At 44.3% G+C, this 19,146-nt stretch overlaps 1 protein-coding gene across 1 annotated transcript in view; it reads left to right on the plus strand.

The window, feature by feature from the left end:
- Positions 1–19,146, plus strand: part of LOC142501950 (alpha-2-macroglobulin-like protein 1) — a 101,495-nt gene that overhangs the window by 15,804 nt on the left and 66,545 nt on the right. Inside the window, exons 8-15 of the mRNA XM_075612580.1 lie at positions 1,638–1,764; positions 2,020–2,137; positions 8,315–8,424; positions 9,162–9,329; positions 12,080–12,310; positions 15,827–15,893; positions 16,620–16,765; positions 17,967–18,116. Coding sequence (XP_075468695.1) covers positions 1,638–1,764; positions 2,020–2,137; positions 8,315–8,424; positions 9,162–9,329; positions 12,080–12,310; positions 15,827–15,893; positions 16,620–16,765; positions 17,967–18,116 — 1,117 coding nt within the window. The remainder of the gene's footprint in view (positions 1–1,637; positions 1,765–2,019; positions 2,138–8,314; positions 8,425–9,161; positions 9,330–12,079; positions 12,311–15,826; positions 15,894–16,619; positions 16,766–17,966; positions 18,117–19,146) is intronic.

Here is a 19,146-nt window from a genome sequence, read left to right on the forward strand (position 1 = left end):
TTGGTCAAAAATAATATACGTGGTGGAGATATTGATCTCAAACTCCTACGACGAGAAGCAGAGTGGATATATTGTTTAAAAACTTTATATCCACTAGGCTTAAATGAGGGTTTTACATTTACTCCTTTCATTTGAATACCTTATTCCAATCTGTATCTGTATCCCACCAAATCACTACTCAACCCATTCCGAGAATTCAGGTTAAAGGTCACAGTTTTCACTTGCTCTGTGTAGCAGCCAGATTTGTCCAGCTGAGGGAGAGATGCAGATGTCAGTCCAACCTCGCTCTGCCACTGGTCTAGAGTGTGACCTTTGGCCACTGTCCGAGGCGTGATGGTATGACTTACAACCCCAGAACCCAACTACTTTTCCCCAATATCTAATACATTGAGAATGTTTCTAAGGTCAGAAACTGTACCACTATACTGCCAGGGGCAGCTCATTCTGTCTTTAGCTACAGAGTCCAATGGACACATTCACTATCCCATCTCACACTCTTTTCTCACCTTCCCACTGAAGGAAACACACAGATCAACTAATTTCCCAGATTCATGTCTGAACCAGTGGAAGGTAAAAGCTTTCCGGCACACCGCACTCGTAAACTCCCCTTGCACTGGCTTCCCATACGTGTATCTGACGGGAAAGGGAATAAAACATCTCAAATCCACTCTACAATTGTTAGTACTGTGTAAAATGTCCTTTACGTCCCTTTCATAATCAATTGGCTTCTCATATTGACGTATCATCACTGTATAAAATATAAATATAATGTTAACGTAGTGTGCACCACAAATGTACTATCTGTGGGTGATTCTGTGACTTTGTCACACCTTCATTCAATTGTTAATACTATTAGCATTAAGTACATAGGGAGCACCCATTTATGTCTTAACTAACTGTAAAAAAACTTTCAATATCATTGATTAAGTGAGCGGTGTGGCTCCTCTTTTGTGTTGTGTTGTTAATCGTATTGCCTACTCATCAGACTATTGCTGACAAAATTGCTTGACAATTCCATGCAGTATAGTGTAAGGCCCCAAACTGTACCTCAGTGCAGACAGCGTGGGTGGTATACAGTAGCTATCAATTACTGCAGGAGCTTCCAAAGTCACGCCCTACAATGCATTGATGCTTTGCATGCAAAGCATTGTGGGGACTGACTTTGGAAACTCCTGCAGTAATTGACAGCTATACCAGCCACGCTAAAGGTGCAGTTTGTGGCCAAGTCCGCAGTCCCCACACAGGCTCAGGAACCCGCTATACTGCCTGTGATACGCCATTACATTATATTTTGGGGAAAAACCCCTTGGAGACACCTAACAAACCCCTAGGGGTTCCCACACCCCAGGTTGGGAATCACTGTATTAGATCATTTTGGAAAGGATATCATGCAGTTATAGAGACACTGTGTATTATGTTTTTTTCCCCATACTGTTTGTATAATGGAGTTACACTGACACCCTGGGGTCACTGTGTTTTGCTTGATATACTGTTGTACCTATGAAGAAGTGACAGTAACACCCAGTGTTTGCTAACAGTTGCTGTTTTCATTTTGGAAGTCTTTTCTGTGTATAAATCCCATACAGTAGTAACAACGGGACAGGGGATTTGAGCTGTTTTATTCCCTTTCCCGTCAGATACACCTATGGGAAGCCAGTGCAAGGGGAGTTTACCAGTGCGGTGTGCCGGAAAGCTTTAAACTACTACTGGATGAGACGTCAATATGAGGAGCCAATTGATCTGTGTGTTTCCTTCAGGGGGAAGGTGAGAAAAGAGTGTTAGATGGGATAGTGGATGTGTCCATTGGGTTCTGTAGCTACAGACAGAATGAGCTGCCCCAGGCAGTATAGTGGTACAGTGTCTGACCTTAGAAACATTCTCAATGTATTAGATATTGGAGAAAAGTAGTGGTGTTCTTGGGTTGTAAGTCATACCATCACACCTCGGACAGTGGCCCCAGGTCACACTCTAGACCAGTGGCAGAGCGAGGTTGGACTGACATCTGCATCTCTCCCTCAGCTGGACAAATCTGGCTGCTACACAGAGCAAGTGAAAACTGTGACCTTTAACCTGAATTCTCGGAATGGGTTGAGTAGGGATTTGGTGGGAACGGCCTCTATCACCGAGGAGGGGACAGGTAAGTGACTTACATTTGAGGAGAGTGATACCTTAGTTGCTGAGTCTATTAATCACTTAGATTTCCTAAAGGTGCTTCACATCTGAAAGTAAAATTCACATGCCGAATCTATTCAGTTTCCCAATATCGTTCTATATTACAGTGATGGCCACTAGCCATAAGAAAGAGTTAAGTCACCAAGTGTATACTGTCTTTGATGTTGGTAACCTCTATGGGGCCTATTCATTAAACAGTGATAAAATCAGTGCATTGCCAATTGACGGTGTATTGTTTTACCGCGCAATAAAACATGTGGGTCAAAACAGTATTCACTAAGAAAAAACACACGTTTTTTAAAGTTTGCAAAAATTGATGCATCGAACGACTTGTTATTTTTCTAAGTGCTATCGCGCTATCGCGGGAAGCAGGAGGTCCTGGAGGCTGAAATCAATGCGGTTTAGTTCAGTAGACTCCCTGCTCCCGTACACTTTTAGTAAAATTCACATTAAAGCAGCTTCATTACCTTAGCTGCTAGTCGCTAAGGCAATGAAGGGGTTAAGGCACAGTAGCTGATGTATTGGGGGCAGAGGAGGTGAGTGAAGGGGGTACTTGACACAGGATGGGTGGTTAGGCCTACTGGGAAGGTTGCGGGGGGAGTTAACCCCTTTATTACCATAGCAGCTGTAACCCCCCTGCTACTCACCTGGTAGGCCTAAAGAAAAAAACTCTCCAACGCACAGCCAAAATAGAGTGGGTCCCAAGCAAGAATATTAAAATAAAAATCTTTATTAATCCATATTTAAAAAAACGGAGGTAAGTACCCTCCTACGCGTTTCGTACCTACTGGTACTTTATCAAGGAGTGCTTGGGACCCACTCTATTTTGGCTGTGCGTTGGAGAGTTGTTTTCTTTGGATCTCTGCTTATTCTCCTGGTTGCCCGCCTACAGGATACATTGGACTGGGGCAACAATATGTGAGTACTTTATTATAATCTATGTGAGTCTAAGTATTTCCCAATGAGGCTTTAGGTCTGAGTTCATTGTGCTTAGCCTTCAGGGATAGAGACATCCTGCTATTGATTGTGTAGCCATCAAGTGCTTTGGAAATTGTCTGTATACCTCATTAGCCCCAGTAGTCTATTCTCTGTATCTTTCAAAGGACATATATTATCAAATTGTCTTTTCAAGACTGGAATTAAATGTTGGAGCGCATATCACTAATTTGCTCCACCCAGTAGGCCTAACCACCCACCCGGGGCCAAGTACCCCCTTCACCTCTACCCCCAATAAACATTAAAATACCTACTACCCCTTAACACAGGGGTGCACAAACTTTTGGAGCTGCGCCCTCCCGCCTGCTCCCCCAAGTGCTCGCGCCCCCGTACCTTTTTTGCTGACGTCAAATGACACATGACCCCTTTGCGTAATTTGACACTGCATTGCCATGGAGATAGGCATCAAATGACGCTGCATTGCCATGGCGCACATCACCCCAAGCCTCTAAATCTCGGTAAGTTGAACTGCAGAGGCCTCGCGTGGTTTCCTGGCATTTAATTTAAATGCCTTAGGGAAGAGCGTGGGGCCTCTGCAACCGCCGTGCCCCCCCTGAAAAATCTTATCCCCCCCGTGGTGGGCACCCTTGCCCTACATACAGTGCAGTAATGGGAAAAATTGCTCTTATCCAAATATGGATACTAGTGTATTTGCCCACAAAAAAGAAAACATTACCTTGCCATCATAAACTAAATAAAAGTTGCACTTACCCCTGCCAGGATGAAGGCCACCCTCATCTTCCTCCCCGTCCTTGTCCCCCATTGACAGGAACATTACAATAAAAATACAAACTAATGGCCCCTAACCCATTAATCACCTTAGTGGTTAGTAACTGCTATAGTAATTAAGGGTTTAACCCCCTTCCCCCGCTACCCACCTGGGAGGCCTAACCACCCTCTCTGGGGCAACTACCCCAACCCTACACCCCAGCTACCCATTGATTGGCACAGTGTTAAAGCATGCCTATATAATCTGGGCATAATTTGCCACTATAGCAATAAATGGGCAAGTTAAAAAAAACGTGCACAAAATAATACAAAAAAAAAAAATACATTAGAAATGCCAATAAACCAATTGAATGGCTCAGTGTTAAACCATGCCCATATAATAAGGACATGCTTTGACACTATGGCACTCATTCGGCAACCTAACAAAAAAAGCAAATGCCAGAAAAACACAAGAAACCAAAAAAGCAAACACTAAAAAAACAGAAGAATTTAAAAAAGCAAACACCAAAAAAACCCAAGAATTAAAAAAAAGCAAACACCAAAAAATATATAAGAAAACAAAAAAGCAAACGCCCAAAATCAAAAAGAATTCAAAACAATCATCTAAAATAAACAAGAATAAAATAAATCAACAAAAAAATAAAAGAATTAAACAAACCAATCAACAAGAATACATAGCAATGAAATAAAAACAAGCATTTGCCGAAAAATGCATTGCTTGTCACTGTATTTATCTACAGACCTAAAGGGGCATAGACAAACACATTGGCATTCAATGGGCAACCAACAAAATACAAATTAAAAAATACAATCAAAATACCTGAAAAACAAAAATTACATAAGTACAATCAATGTTTTTCTTACCTTTTGATGTCTTCACCGTCCGATTCCAAATGCATCAGGATGATCTTGATCCGCACGCAATGCTCCTCAATGCTCCTCTTTTCTTCTTTCTTCAGTCTTCTCTTCTTAATTGTATTCAATCCATAGTGGATGTTGTCTCGTCGTCTTCTTAAGGTCAAATGAGAAAGGACAGGCCTTATATTGAGTGCCAAATGATACACTTCCAATCTGGTTTATTGGTGTACCATTTGACAGTTTTTTGTTGTTGAAAAGATGTGACGTCATCAAAAGGGAGGGAAGCCAGCTAATCAGGAAGACTATGCTTCCCTCCCTTTAAGATTACGTCACCAAAAACAGGATGGCTGCCATCACATGTTACTCCATTGAGAGATATATCATGGGAGGCATCTCATGGTACACCCCCAATCCGATTGGTTGTAGTAAACCATATGAAAGCTTCCATTTTTTTTAAAAGATGTAACATCATCTCAAAGGGATGATGTCACATCCTTTTAGAAAAAAATGGCTGCCATCACATCAACCAATCGGATTGTGAGATATATCACATGGTACACCTCCAATCCGAAGTACCATGTGATGACAGCCCTTTTTTAAAAAAAAAGGATGTGACATCATCCCTATAAGGCCCGGGCCATAGAGCACTCAGGCGTGCTGAGCCGCGCTGAACAAATGCAGAACGCCCCTGCATCTGCTATCAGCGCGGCTATAGTTTCTCCCTGCTGATGCGCGCTCATGCGCGCTGAGGAGGAGAAACTCTTGCCCGAGCGCCAAACTGATATATTTGGTGCTCGGGGAAGCGGAGGAGCGGTCATGTGACTGCTCCCATCCAATGGGGCTGCAGCCGGTTCCCTGCAGAGCCGCCATTACCAGACATGAGACAGAAGGCATTGTGTTGTGTGTGTTGTGTGTGTTGTGTGTGTTGTGTGTGTGTGTAGGAGGGGAGAGGGTGATGCCCCGATCGCTGTCTCCCTTCTGCTCCGGTCCCTGCCCCGATCGCTGTTTCCCTTCTGCTCCGGTCCCTGCCCCCCTTCTGCTCCGGTCCCTGCCCCCCTCCTGCCCCGATCGCTGTCTCCCTTCTGCTCCGGTCCCTGCCCCCCTCCTGCCCCGATCGCTGTTTCCCTTCTGCTCCGGTCCCTGCCCCCCTCCTGCCCCGATCGCTGTTTCCCTTCTGCTCCGGTCCCTGCCCCGCTTCTGCTCCGGTCCCTGCCCCCCTTCTGCTCCGGTCCCTGCCCTCCTTCTGCTCCGGTCCCTGCCCCCCTTCTGCTCCGTTCCCTGCCCCCCTTCTGCTCCGGTCCCTGTCTCCTGTGTGTGTTGTGTGTGTGTCTGTGTGTGCGTGTGTATGTGTGTTTGCATTGTGTGTGTGTATGTGTATGCATGTGTGTGCATGTGTGTGTGTGTGCATGTGTGTGTGTCTGTGTGTGCATATGTGTGTGTGTGTTTGCATTGTGTGTGTATGCATGTGTATGTATGTGTGCGTGTGTGTGTGTGTGTGTGTGTGTGTGTGTGTGTGTGTGTGTGTGTGTGTGTGTGTGTGTGTGTGTGTGTGTGTGTGTGTGCAGACCGCCACCGCCGAGGGATACCTGACTTAAGACCAGGAGACAAGGTATGGCTGTCCTCTAGGAACATACGCTTAAAAGTCCCCACACTCAAGCTGGTGCCAAGATTCTTGGGCTCTTTTTCAATTCTGGAGAAGATTAACCCAGTGGCATATCGATTACAACTCCCAGCATCAATGAGGATCCCGCAGTCCCCATTTCTCGGATCCCTCTCCTACACCACCGACCCCCCCAACTCGTACAGGGGCACCAGGAGTACGAGATACAGGCGATCATAGACTCCAGGGTATCAAGGAGAACCATCCAATATCTGGTTCATTGGAAGGGATACGGACCCGAGGAACGCTCTTGGATTCCACATCATCAGGTCCATGCGCCCGAGCTGGTCAGGAAATTCCACCTGAAATACCCCCTAAAACCTCGCAAGGATCGCCCGGAGGTCTCTCTTGAAGGGGGGTGTACTGTGAGGATTACGGACGCACGCCTACCCCGCGCTTCCTCTCGCGCATCTCTGCGCACGCGTGGGGCACCTTCAGCCCGTACTCCTCTCCTGACACGCACAGCGGACATGCGTGCAGCAGTGACGTCACCTGACGCTCCCAGTGCGCAGTGCACGCACATGACATGTGCACCACGCCCCCAAGCTCCGTGGCAACTACATCATCAGCTGATACTACAGCTGTACCTGCTCATACGCTGGAACCTATCACATGCTTCTGTGGAGGCCGCGCCTCTGCTCCACCCCCCAAGGGGATTGGCTAATCAAGCCTATATATGCTCAGCTGTGCCACTGGCACTTTGGCTGAGCATAGATTGTGTTACCCTGTGTTTGCCTCTGCTGATCCTGTCTTGTCCTTGTCCTGCTGCCGTGCTTCCTAGATTAACCCCTCATGTACCGACCTGGCTTGCCTTTGACCACCCGCTTATCTGGAATCCTGAACTCGGCTTTGAACTTCAACTACCCTGCTCTCTCCAACTCTGACCTTGGCATAGTACCTTCCACGCTCCGGACCTCTCCTGCACTAAACCTGGCAAGTATACAACTACCCTGGCCTCTCCACTCCAGACCCTGCTGCCAAGACTATCCTGCACTCCGCACGTGGCCCCCGTGTCTGTGGCTGGTGTTTACCTATTCCCATCTCAGTACCGGGGTCTCGTCCTGTTTGTGGTGAGCACAGCGTTACAATTCATTAGTATAGTAAAATATATATATATATCCTTTTTTGCATATCACCCATTGTCGTTTGCATTTATATTCTTTGAGTGCTGGGAACTCCCACTCTGCTCTTGATTGTAACTTTGGAGTGAATTAGGATTCCTCCTCGTTCCCGTGCACCGCACCCTCATTTATTTAGTGATTCGACATAAATCTACTGAGGTGCTATTAAAACTGTATACTATCTTTAGCACCAGCCTCTTGCTGGCACCAAAATATTGCATAATTTTAACGTTCGATATGCTTATCACTGTTTAGTGAATAGCAGTTACTGGCAACAATAAGTGATTCGGGGCTCTCTTTGGCTTGTGGGACGACTTTTTTTTCTCGGAGTGTTAAAGCTCGTTAAAAAGCCATTATTGCGCGATATTGCACTGTTATCACTGCTTAGTGAATAGCAAAGCAGGCAGTTTCACACTATAGCGGCATTTATAGTTCTATAAACCACTTATCACTGTTTAGTGAATGAGCCCCTATGAGTGAAAGATATTTAAGCCCAATCCATCCTTAACTGCTCAGAGATTTGGTCCTAGAGAAAGTACAGATTCTAACCCTATTAATTCCTTATCTTTTTCCCATAAATAAGAGCTCACTCAGTGTATTTGTCCACATGCCCCTTACTCACTTCCAAAGCAAACCTTACTGGCAGGAATAGGGTTAATCATCTTTCTTAGAGAGAGAGCTCCATCGGTGTTTGCTTTTTTTAATTCTGTTTTATCTTTGTTGATTGTTTTTTTTTTTACACTTGTGTTTAAACCCTCAACGTTCCTTCTTCTTTAAGGTATTGTGTTATCCACGTCCAGTAAAACCAGCATCTCGTCTGTAATCACCAAAGTGACCTTTGTGGATGCTGACAATTCCTACAAGCCCGGGATACCATACAGTGGGACGGTAAGGAACACATCTTTCTTCTCATACACTCAGTGCCTCCTTCCACTGCTTCTGGGTGCTGCTAGAACAGCACAGTCCTGTCCCCTCTCACTGCTGCTGTGTATAACACTGGGCGAAAAAGAAAGGGAGGACAGGTTTATACAGTTCCAGAAGAAGCAGAAGTTATCGAGGTTAATAATGAATGAATGAATCTGGGGTGTACTGTGATGTCACTGATTATTCTGAGGCGGTGTATGACATCACACATTAGAAGTGGCTGTCTTTAGATTTCTTTGATGAAATAGAGAATATTTACCTTCATACAGTCTTTCTATGTGCAGAACTTAGATTCACATGGTAGGTTCAACCTACCCTCCTACAGTCCTCCTACCTCCGATCATTGCTGAGGATTATGGACAATTCTGTGTAAATTACTGGGTCATTCCTACATACAGTACATCAGCCACTGTTTCTATCCTCAATACAAATATAACCTACACACTGGAATAAGTGACGTAAATGAACTTACATCAGGACACAAAGCCTGTTTATGGACCTTGATGTGTAATTTCACTGCTCTATAAAGAATAGTAAATGATATTCTCATTGATTGAGGTTTGCTAGAGTTTAGGTTTTAGATCTGGGTATGGAGTATAATAACCCATGTTCTCTGCACTCTCCCCTCCTCTGTGCTACTCACAATCCCTGGTGACAGCTGGTGAAGCTGATTACCTTCTCTCTCTCTTGCGTATGTGCAGCTGAAAGTGGTAGATGCCAGTGACTCTCCCCTCCCAGACAAAGTGATCTATCTTACCTGCTCAGACCCAGGCAGCGGCACAAACCAGACCTTGGTGACAGATGAGAATGGACGAGCCTCCTTCAAACTGGAGAACACAACACACTGGGTGGACAGTGTTAATCTGAGGGTACGTGAGGAACTAAATTAACCTATTTCTCATACTAGCACACAGCTTTTAAGCACAGCATGGGATTAGATGCAAAGCCAGTCAAACCACTCACAGACAGCTGTTTCGACCTTTTGGATCTCATCAGTGTGAGGTTGGTTGTAACAATTGGAAAATTGAAAAGCCAGAAAAACCAATCTCACACTGATGAGACCAAAAAGGTTGAAACAGCTGTCTGTGAGTAGTTTGACTGGCTTTGCATCTAAACCCATGCTATGCTTAAAACCTGTGTGAACAGCGAGCATTTGTGTATAAGGGTTCCGTGTAAAAATGGATTCCAGGCAAAAATGTGACACATTGTGTGCCCATTTCCATGTAATTTCCCAGAATCCCTTGGTGCAGTGAAAGCACTGTATGCTAGGGGATAATGGTGAAAGGCAGGGTTGCAGATCTGTCTAAGACGTGAATGTGCTCACAAGTGATATTCTTTATTGGCTATATGCTAACAGTGGAGGTTTTTGTCGCCTTTTTCACCCACCATAACTGAAATAATATGTGTATATATATATATATATATATATATATATATATATATATATATATATATATATATATATATATATATATATATAGATATATATGTTACCATCCGAGGACTGATAAAGTAGAGACAGCACACAGTAGGTAGATAACAAAAAGGTTATATTAGCTTAAACAGCATAGATATCACGAATAACCGACGTTTCGACCCCACAGAGGGGTCTTTTTCAAGGGGATGTGTATACAGTTCTACCAACATGTGAATGCATATAAGACCCCTCTGTGGAGTCAAATCATCAGTTACATAGCGTGGGACCTCTCTAACTGCTGCACCCCCCCAGAAAATCTACCGCCCCCCAGTTTGCGCACCGCTGGTGTAGAATATTGTAGTAATTGTATGGATAAATGTATGCTAATATCTGCTAGTAAAAACATTTTTTCTGCATATTTAATGTAGTGGTTTTATTCCCCAATTTTATTGGGTGCGTCTTAGAATTGAGGAAATACGGTAGTAAAGGTATGTGGCAAAACAGATTTAAACAGTGGCGAATGGAGCCAGAATCTAGTCCACCGGAATGATAGTTACATAGTTACATAGTTACATAGCTGATGAGGTTGAAAAAAGACGTACGTCCATCAAGTTCAACCTATGCTAAATAATGATAACAGATATATATATATATATTTCTGTGTGTATACTATACATACAGTATGAAAATAATAATAGTAGGCACTTACAGTTTAGTTTAAATAATATTCAAAATGTATTAACAACATCAATGTTTCAGACCTATTCCATTTCTCTTGAATGTTTCACATTGTATATAAATCACCCCTTGCATTGTTCTTTTTGGATTGTTAAAGTTATTTGTGGTTCCTCTATGACTGAAACATTCAGCAGACATTGTTTCTCTGTCTTGCCGTGTTTGGGACTCCTGGAGGACTGTATTGTTCAGGACACATTGTTTCTCCTGGTATAATAAATAATAAAGAATATTGTGTGAAGCTCCATGAATATCACATCTCATGTCTGCGTATATACTGAGAGATGTGTGGAAAGATGGTGCTGAAATATAAGTGTAGATCATGCAGTATATAAAAGTTGATATGCAGATGGTTGACTGGAACCTATCATGGTATATAACAGTCCATAAGAAAACTACATTCCAGGGGTAACCAAACCCAGCAGTAGCCACTTGATAACTGCATCCAGTGGTCTGGATATATAAACCCCATGATGATCCCAAATGAGGTCAAAGGTAAACAATTAGAGCCAAAGCCCGTTACCTCTCCATAGGGAAATCGTGGATGAATCCTTTATTCTTAGGTTCCAGGGCGTGCTATCCTGTAAGGTTAAATCAGCCGGTGAAGATAGTGGAGCAAAGGAGCACAGCACAAAGTCCATCCATGCAAGGAGAATACAGTAAAGTCAGGGCAACTCCAAGTAAAAAGTATAAGGTGGTATAATCAAAGTACAGTGATGAAGAGAGGACTAACGCACCAACGCGTTTCATCCGACAGAGACTTTATCATGGTGTAATTATACATACCATACTGCACCCTTTATACTTACACCCGTCGCGCCAAAACCGGCCGGTGTGGCATCATACGAATGCGTCTGGGTCCGTCGCGTCACTATACATCATCCAGGGATCGCCCAGATAGTTTATATACTGAGCAATGTGTCTCATTCATGCATATATACTGATCAATTTGTCTCTTTCCTGTGTATATTCTGAGCAATGTGTCTCTTTCCTGCATATATACGGTGTAATGTGTCTCTTTTCTGCATATATACTGAGCAATGTGTCTCTTTCCTGCATATATACTGAGCAATGTGTCTCTTTCCTGCATATATACTGAGCAATGTGTCTCTTTTCTGCTTATATACTGAGCAACGTGTCTCTTTCCTGCATACTGTATATACTGAGTAATTTGTCTCTTTCTTGCGTATATACTGATCAATGTGTCTCTTTCCTGCATATATACTGAGTAATGTGTCTCTTTTCTGCATATATACTGATCAATGTGTCTCTTTTCTGCATATATACTGAGTAATGTGTCGCTTTTCTGCATATATACTGAGCAAAGTGTCTCTTTCCTGCGTATATACTGAGTAATGTGTCTCTTTCCTGCGTATATACTGAGTAATGTGTCTCTTTCCTGCATATATACTGAGTAATGTGTCTCTTTCCTGCGTATATACTGAGTAATGTGTCTCTTTCCTGCAGGCCAGTACAAACCTGGAGACTCATAGTTACAACTATGACTACGTTTCTCCTGAACACACTGCTGGGCACCTTTCCCTTAAACCCTTCTACTCCCGCAGCAAAAGCTTCCTGAAGCTGCACTCCATGGAGAGGACGCTCCCATGTGAGGGGAAGCAGGAAGTGAGGGTGGAGTATATCATTCCACAGAAGGAACTGGAGAAGGACGCCAAGCACTTGGAGTTACATTACCTGGTGGGGAGCTTGTCACTTCACTGGGAGGGACCGATTAAAAAAAGTCCCTTTTGTCTGTGCCACTCTGAAATTGGAAAAACCTACCGGTATTAAATGACACATAAGTTCATTCTTTTAGGGACAACATTTCACCTTCAATGGGAGGACAGATTTAATGGGACAAATGTCACTTCTGTATATGTCACTGTGTCAACCTGTGGTGAGACAGACAGACTTCTGCCTCAGCCAATATGGAAATAGGACGTGGGAGTGAACGATTCAGAGGACCATAATGCCCTCCCATGTGGACCAGGAACAGGTCTCACATGTTTGTGTAATGTGTCATATGTTTCACATAGATTACATGATGAGCTTGTAATAAATTATTTATATATGGTAGCTTGTGCACTATGGATCACACAGCCTACCTAATACAACCCGTATTATATATATGTATGGAGATATGTATCACAAAGTGATCATGAAAATGTAAATGTGTTCCATCTGGCAAACAGTGTATAAAATTGGTGACGTTTTGGACTATGCAGTCGTTTGTCAACCTGGACAATCCGAAGCGTCTCCCATTTTATACATTTTTTTGCCAGATGGAATAAATCGAACTATTGATTACCACCTAGTGATTCTTTTTCGCCATGCATGTCACTTGGGGCTGGATTGTGATTCTGTGTGCACCCGACGGGAAGCTACATATCTCTCCTTTATGTGTGTGTGTGTATATACAGCTCAACCCCGTTATAGCGCGGATCCGCATATAACGTGGATCCGCATATAACGCGGTTTGAGCGTGGACCCGAATTAAAAAAAATTATGTTTTTTTTGCATACACACTGCACACACTCACTGCACACTGCGTACATTCACAGCACACTGCACACACTCACAGCACACTGCACACACAGCACACTGCACACACTCAGAGCACACTGCACACACACACACACACACACACACACACACACACACACACACACACACACACACACACACACACACACACACACACACTGCACAGCAGACTGCATACACTCATAGCACACACTCCCAGCACACTGCATACATTCACAGCACACTGCATACACTCACAGCACACTGCACACACTGCACACACTGCACACACTGCACACACTGCACACACTCAGCACACACTCCCAGCACACTGCATACACTCACAGCACACTGCATACACTCACAGCACACTGCACACTCACATCACACTGCACACACACAGCACACTGCACACACACACTGACACACTGACACACACACACAGTCTCACAAAGTCAAATACACACACACACACACACACACACACACACACAGAGACACACTGTCTCTTTAAGGGAGCTTGCTCTTGCAAGACGGAAGCAGAAGCAGGAAGCAGAGACAGGGAGAAGAGCTGCCAGATGCCGGGTAAGTGCTGTGTGCTGTTGCCGCTGCCCCACCGGGTCTGGGAATGCTGGGAGCATTCTCAGCTTTCCCCTTCCGGCAAATACGGTACCACCACAAAAAAAAAAATTCGGCGGCCGTTTTTTTTCTGCAACCCCGTTTATAATGCGGTGGTCGCGGGTGGCCCCCGAGGACCACACTATAACAGGGTTAAGCTGTATATATATATATTTAGGCACTGTACTGTGTATTTGTGTCATAGGATGTAGCACTGAGCTCTGTCTGTGTTTCATGTTCTGTCTCTGGTTTTAAATATATATTGCCATGCTCGGTAGCTCTCCTCTTTGACACTTATACGCATATATATATATATAAAATGGTTATTTTGGGGGTTCAATATGAGCTTGTAGGGGTTCTGTGTGTTATATATATATATATATATATATATATATATATATATATTATAATATAATATTAGTTTATATTTAAGTGCCCATTTTCTGGTATATATATATATATATATATATATATATACACCAGAAAATGGGCACTTAAATATAAACTAATAAGTAATACTTATATTAATTATTTTTTTATATGCTGTGTTTCAACAAGGACCAGGTTCGTACTGGCCCAATGAGAATTCAGGGAAATGAAGGGTGGACCTTGAAGGTCAAGCATCCCAGAATGAGTGGGAGATTCACAAAATCTTGGGTGGACTGGGAATAGTGGCCAGATCTTCCATGGCAGCCTGTGAGTGCAGCTACATGTAGAGCTGGTCATCTCTCTATCAGTGTATTTATGTATCGGTGGGGGTATGTATCAGAACAAAAGAGGCACCTCTCTCCAAAGGCGAGGAGAGTATAGAATACGCAAAGTTTTGCACTCGCTAGACTGATGTGGTAGACTAGTGGCTAGCACAGAGAGACACATGAGGTACAGTATGTACTTGCGGTGGGTAACTGGGTGACCCTAAATACTATGGATGGTAGTATGAGGTAGATTAAGAATATTTATTTTAAATGTAAAAAATTATCAAATAAATAGGGCAGAATAAAACACACACTTTGGGGGCATTAAAGTGTTAAAGCCACCTCAGGCATATAACTAATTGGTGGATGAGGTACAGGCCACCAAGTATACGCAACTATTGGTGGCTAGTGGCACGCAGACCGCTCGTGATAGGGCTCTGTGTGACAAAGTATTCAATCAGCTGTATGAGCAAGTGCTGCGGTCCCTTTAAAGGAAGGGCTGACTATTAAACCAGCCGTGTATGCAAAAGCTGCGATCCCTATAGGTGAGGCTGAACCATTGCGTTCTCCTGGCTTAGTGCTGCTCTAATGGTAAGAGCCTGTGTGGGTTCAGCCTGTTAGTTTAGAGTGTGATTTAAATTGTACAGGCAGAATGCCGGTGCCCGCGATAGGCTCGCTGGGTTTTATCCTGCCCTATTTTATCATTTTTGCATTTATAATAAATATTCTTAAACTACCCTACCTCATACTACCATCCATAGTATTTAGGGACACTCAGTTGCCCACCACAAGTACATACCTCAGGTACCTCTCTGTGCTAGTCACTAGTCTACCACTCAGCCATCTCAGTCTAGCGAGTGCAAAACTTTGGGTATTCTATACTGTCCCCGCCTATGGGGAACGTGCCTCTTTTGTTCTGTCCATTAATTGACCCTAGTGCACCTTGACTACATATTACCCTAGGTTGAGTGGGAGGTATCTTTCTTACTTCACTGTGTATGTATCAGTGTGTGTGTGCGTGTGTGTATCAGTGTATCTATGTATTTATGTATCAGTGTGTATATATGTATTAGTGTGTGTATGTATTTCTGAGTGCAGGTGCATATGCATTAGTGAAACATGTACAGTATGTCCCAGTGTGTATGCTCAGTGCAGGCCCTATTATAACTATTTTGTTGATAATGTTCCTGTAGTGGACGCTGCAATCTGTTTGTAACTAAAGGCCCCTAACCCTGACATTGGTTCTGTCAGTGTCACTGTGTCACCCTGTTATGCTGCGGGAGGGACAGATACATTGGTTCTCACTTTCCCTATAATGTATTATCAGAACTAGTGCTATGGACAGCTCCGTTATAATCCTTTGTGTCTCTTCTGCCAGGTGACCGCAAAAGGAACTTTACAGGATTATGGAAATGTAGAAATACCAATAAAAAGTGAAGAAGACGGTGAGAGAATTAGATATTTACCACAGTAACCGTGACATTTGTACTATATACTGCTTCCCAACACTCAGAAATCTACCCCCTGTCTCCCACACTAAGAATCTGACCCCTCTCTGCCCCACACAGAAATCTACCCCCTGTCTTCCACACCCAGAAATCTACATCCATTGTGTATTTTGTGAGAAATCTTTACTTCTTTTCCTGACTTTGTAAAAACAGAAAAAGTCCCTTTCTCCCTCTTTGGCACTCACTCCTCCCCCACACCCTCTCTTTCTCTCTTACTGCTCTCTCACATTCTCCCCAATATTGCAGTGTTCTGGGCAGTTACTCACATCTGCTAATCTGAGTTTGGGCCTTAATTTGTTGCATTTATCTCCATGCTAGTGGAACCCTGCAGAGTATTACCCCCAATCACCTCTCCCCTTCCTGCAGACTCTTAATCTACTGTCTCTTTCCTTACTAAAGTCAGGTCCTTCCCACCAAGCCCTCAGGATCAGGAACTGGTTTATTGTGGAACTATCTTACCCTCCTTCTTCTTCTCTCCCCTCTCTCTCCTCTTTTCTCCCCCACTCTCTTTTCTATCCCCCTTTCTCTTCTCACTTTTCCAGATGTCCTCCCTCTCAGAGTGCGGTCCCTCTTTGTGTCTATACAAGTTCAGGTATCTCCCTCTCTCGCAGTTTAAAGTGAGCTGTCTTCAGTTTCCTACTTTCATGTCTCCGTCTCTCTCAGTCCTGCAGGGTGCGGTTTCTCTCCAGCTCCCCCTCAGTGTGGATGATTCTCCGACTCTTCGCGCCCTCGTATACATTTTACTCCCAGATGGAGAACTTGTGGCGGATTCTGCAAAATTCAACGTGATGAGATGTTTCAAGAACAAAGTAAGTTCGGAGAGATACGGTCACATAGGGAAACACAAAGAGAGAGAGTGTCCCACAGGGAGAGACATAGAGAATGTGTCCCACAGGGAGCGACAGAGAATGTATCTCACAGGGAGAGGCAGTCACATAGGGAGACACAAAGAGAGAGTGTGACATAGGGAGAGACATAGAGAATGTGTTCCACAGGGAGAGACAGAGAATGTGTCTCACAGGGAGAGGCAGTCACATAGGGAGACACAAAGAGAGAGTGTGACACAGGAAGAGACATAGAGGATGTGTTTCACAGGGAGAGACAGAAAGAAAAGTGTCACACAGGGAGAGACATAGAGAATGTGTTGTACAGGGAGAGGCAGTCGCATAGGGAGACACAAAGAGAGAGTGTGACACAGGAGAGACCGAGAATGTGTCCCACAGGGAGAGACAGAGAGCGTCTCCACAGGTGGAGGAAGAGTGTCCCGTAGAGTGAGACAGAGGGGGAGTGTCCCACAAGGAAATAAAGTATCGCACAGCGAGAGATAAAAAGAATGAGACAGGAAGAGAGTGTGTGTTTACACAGGAAGAGACTATGGGCCTCATGCAGTATGCGTTCATAAAAAAAATCGCCAGTCCATGTAAATCGCCGGTTTTTGGAGTGTTGCTATCATGGTATTCAGCAAGCCTTCATTACCGTTCATAGCAAAATTCCCAAAAAGAGCGAGTTGCTGACAGCGATAGGAACGACCCTGTTAAAAGGCCTAACCCGGCGATACATTTCTGCTGCAGAGAGTGTTGCTCTGAGAGAGCCGCCTCTCCCAGCGAAAATGTCGCCCGAAAATTATGTTTTTTAATATACATTTTATTCCTAGTGTAGATGAACCGTGTTGGTTTCAGGTCCGGGGAACCCTGCTTCCCGAGACACAGGCCCCGTTATGGGTGCCGGTATCTCCAATGCATTGAAATGTCCCGCGTCACGTACTTATTTGATATATATCCCTGTATACCTTTCCTATCTAAATAATGTCCAACCTTTTTTTGAACAAATCATTGTATCTGCCATCACAGTCTCCATGGGTAATGAATTCCAATTACTGTAAAGAACCCTTTAATTTGTTGCTGGTGAAATCTCCTTTCTTCCAACCTTAAGAGAGTGTTACAGAGAGGCAATGTCAAGTCAGTGTCGGTGTGAGTGCCCCCCTGCACAGTGATCTCTCTCTCCATACAGGTGGCGGTTCAGTTCACTCCGGATGAGGTGCTCCCGGGATCGGACATGTCTCTGCGGGTTCAGGCAGCCGCAGGATCTCTGTGTGCCCTGAGAGTAGTGGATCAGAGTGTGGTATTGATGAAACCCGAGAGAGAGCTGAGTGCTGATCAAGTGAGACATGTTGGAGTGCACACTCGTATTCATATAGGGCTGAAAAATCTAGACCTGTATGAGTGCACACTTGCATTCATATGGTGATGTAAGAGACATGTAGAAGTGCACACTCACATTCATAAAGTTCTGACAAATCTAGACCTGTATGAGCTCACATTAATATAGTTCTGACAAAGTGAAATGCAGGATTACACACTCATGTAGTGTGGACCAAGACAGTCATGCTTAAGTTCAAATTCAAATACAGCACTGACAATATCTTATACTTGCTAGAAGCCTGCAGGGTATCTCTGCAATATCATTCCTCTTCCTGTCTGTACTGTAGATCTCGCCTTTTTCCCCCTCTCTTTTTCTCTCTCTCTTCACTATAACTGTCTTTCTCTCTGTCTACCTGCCTGTCTCTTTTGCACACTCTCCTCTCTCTCTTTTTTTTCTCTTGCACTCTCTTCATCTCTCACCCTCCCTCACTCTGGCTTTACCCCGCTCTCTCCCCTATCTCACCCTCCCTGTCCCTCCCCTTTCTCATACATTGGGGGCTATGCACTAAGCTCCAATATGTGGCTTTTAGAGCGCAAAGTGCTTTTAGAACGTGATATTGCGCTCAGAGCGGTTCACTAAGCAGTGATAACAGGGAGTTTGCGCTCTTACACTGGCTTTTTTCAAGAATTTTTTCTAAAGTCCCAAAAAGCTCGCCCGATCATCTAAATGCGCCGATTTCTGCTAGTCTGCGCGATTCTCAAAGCTGCAATAAGTGATCGTGCTTTAAAAACGCGCAAGAAAAAGCACATCAACCAAAGGCAGGTGCAAAAGGAGCTAGACTTAGAAAAATGTCTTTGTTTACCTTTTTGCAGGCACACCATCCATACAACAGGCCGGCGGGTGTCCCCGACTGACCCCGCGGAGGTCCGGGGGTGTCTGCGGGGGTGACCGGGGGTGTTCTTGGGGTTGACCGGGGGTGTCCTCGGGGGTGTTCGAGGGTCTCGCAGGTGTGTCTGAGGGTCCCGTGGGTGTGTCCAGGGGTCCCGCG

The sequence above is a fragment of the Ascaphus truei genome, chromosome 8 (genome assembly GCF_040206685.1).
Source record: "Ascaphus truei isolate aAscTru1 chromosome 8, aAscTru1.hap1, whole genome shotgun sequence".
Classification (NCBI taxonomy): domain Eukaryota; kingdom Metazoa; phylum Chordata; class Amphibia; order Anura; family Ascaphidae; genus Ascaphus; species Ascaphus truei.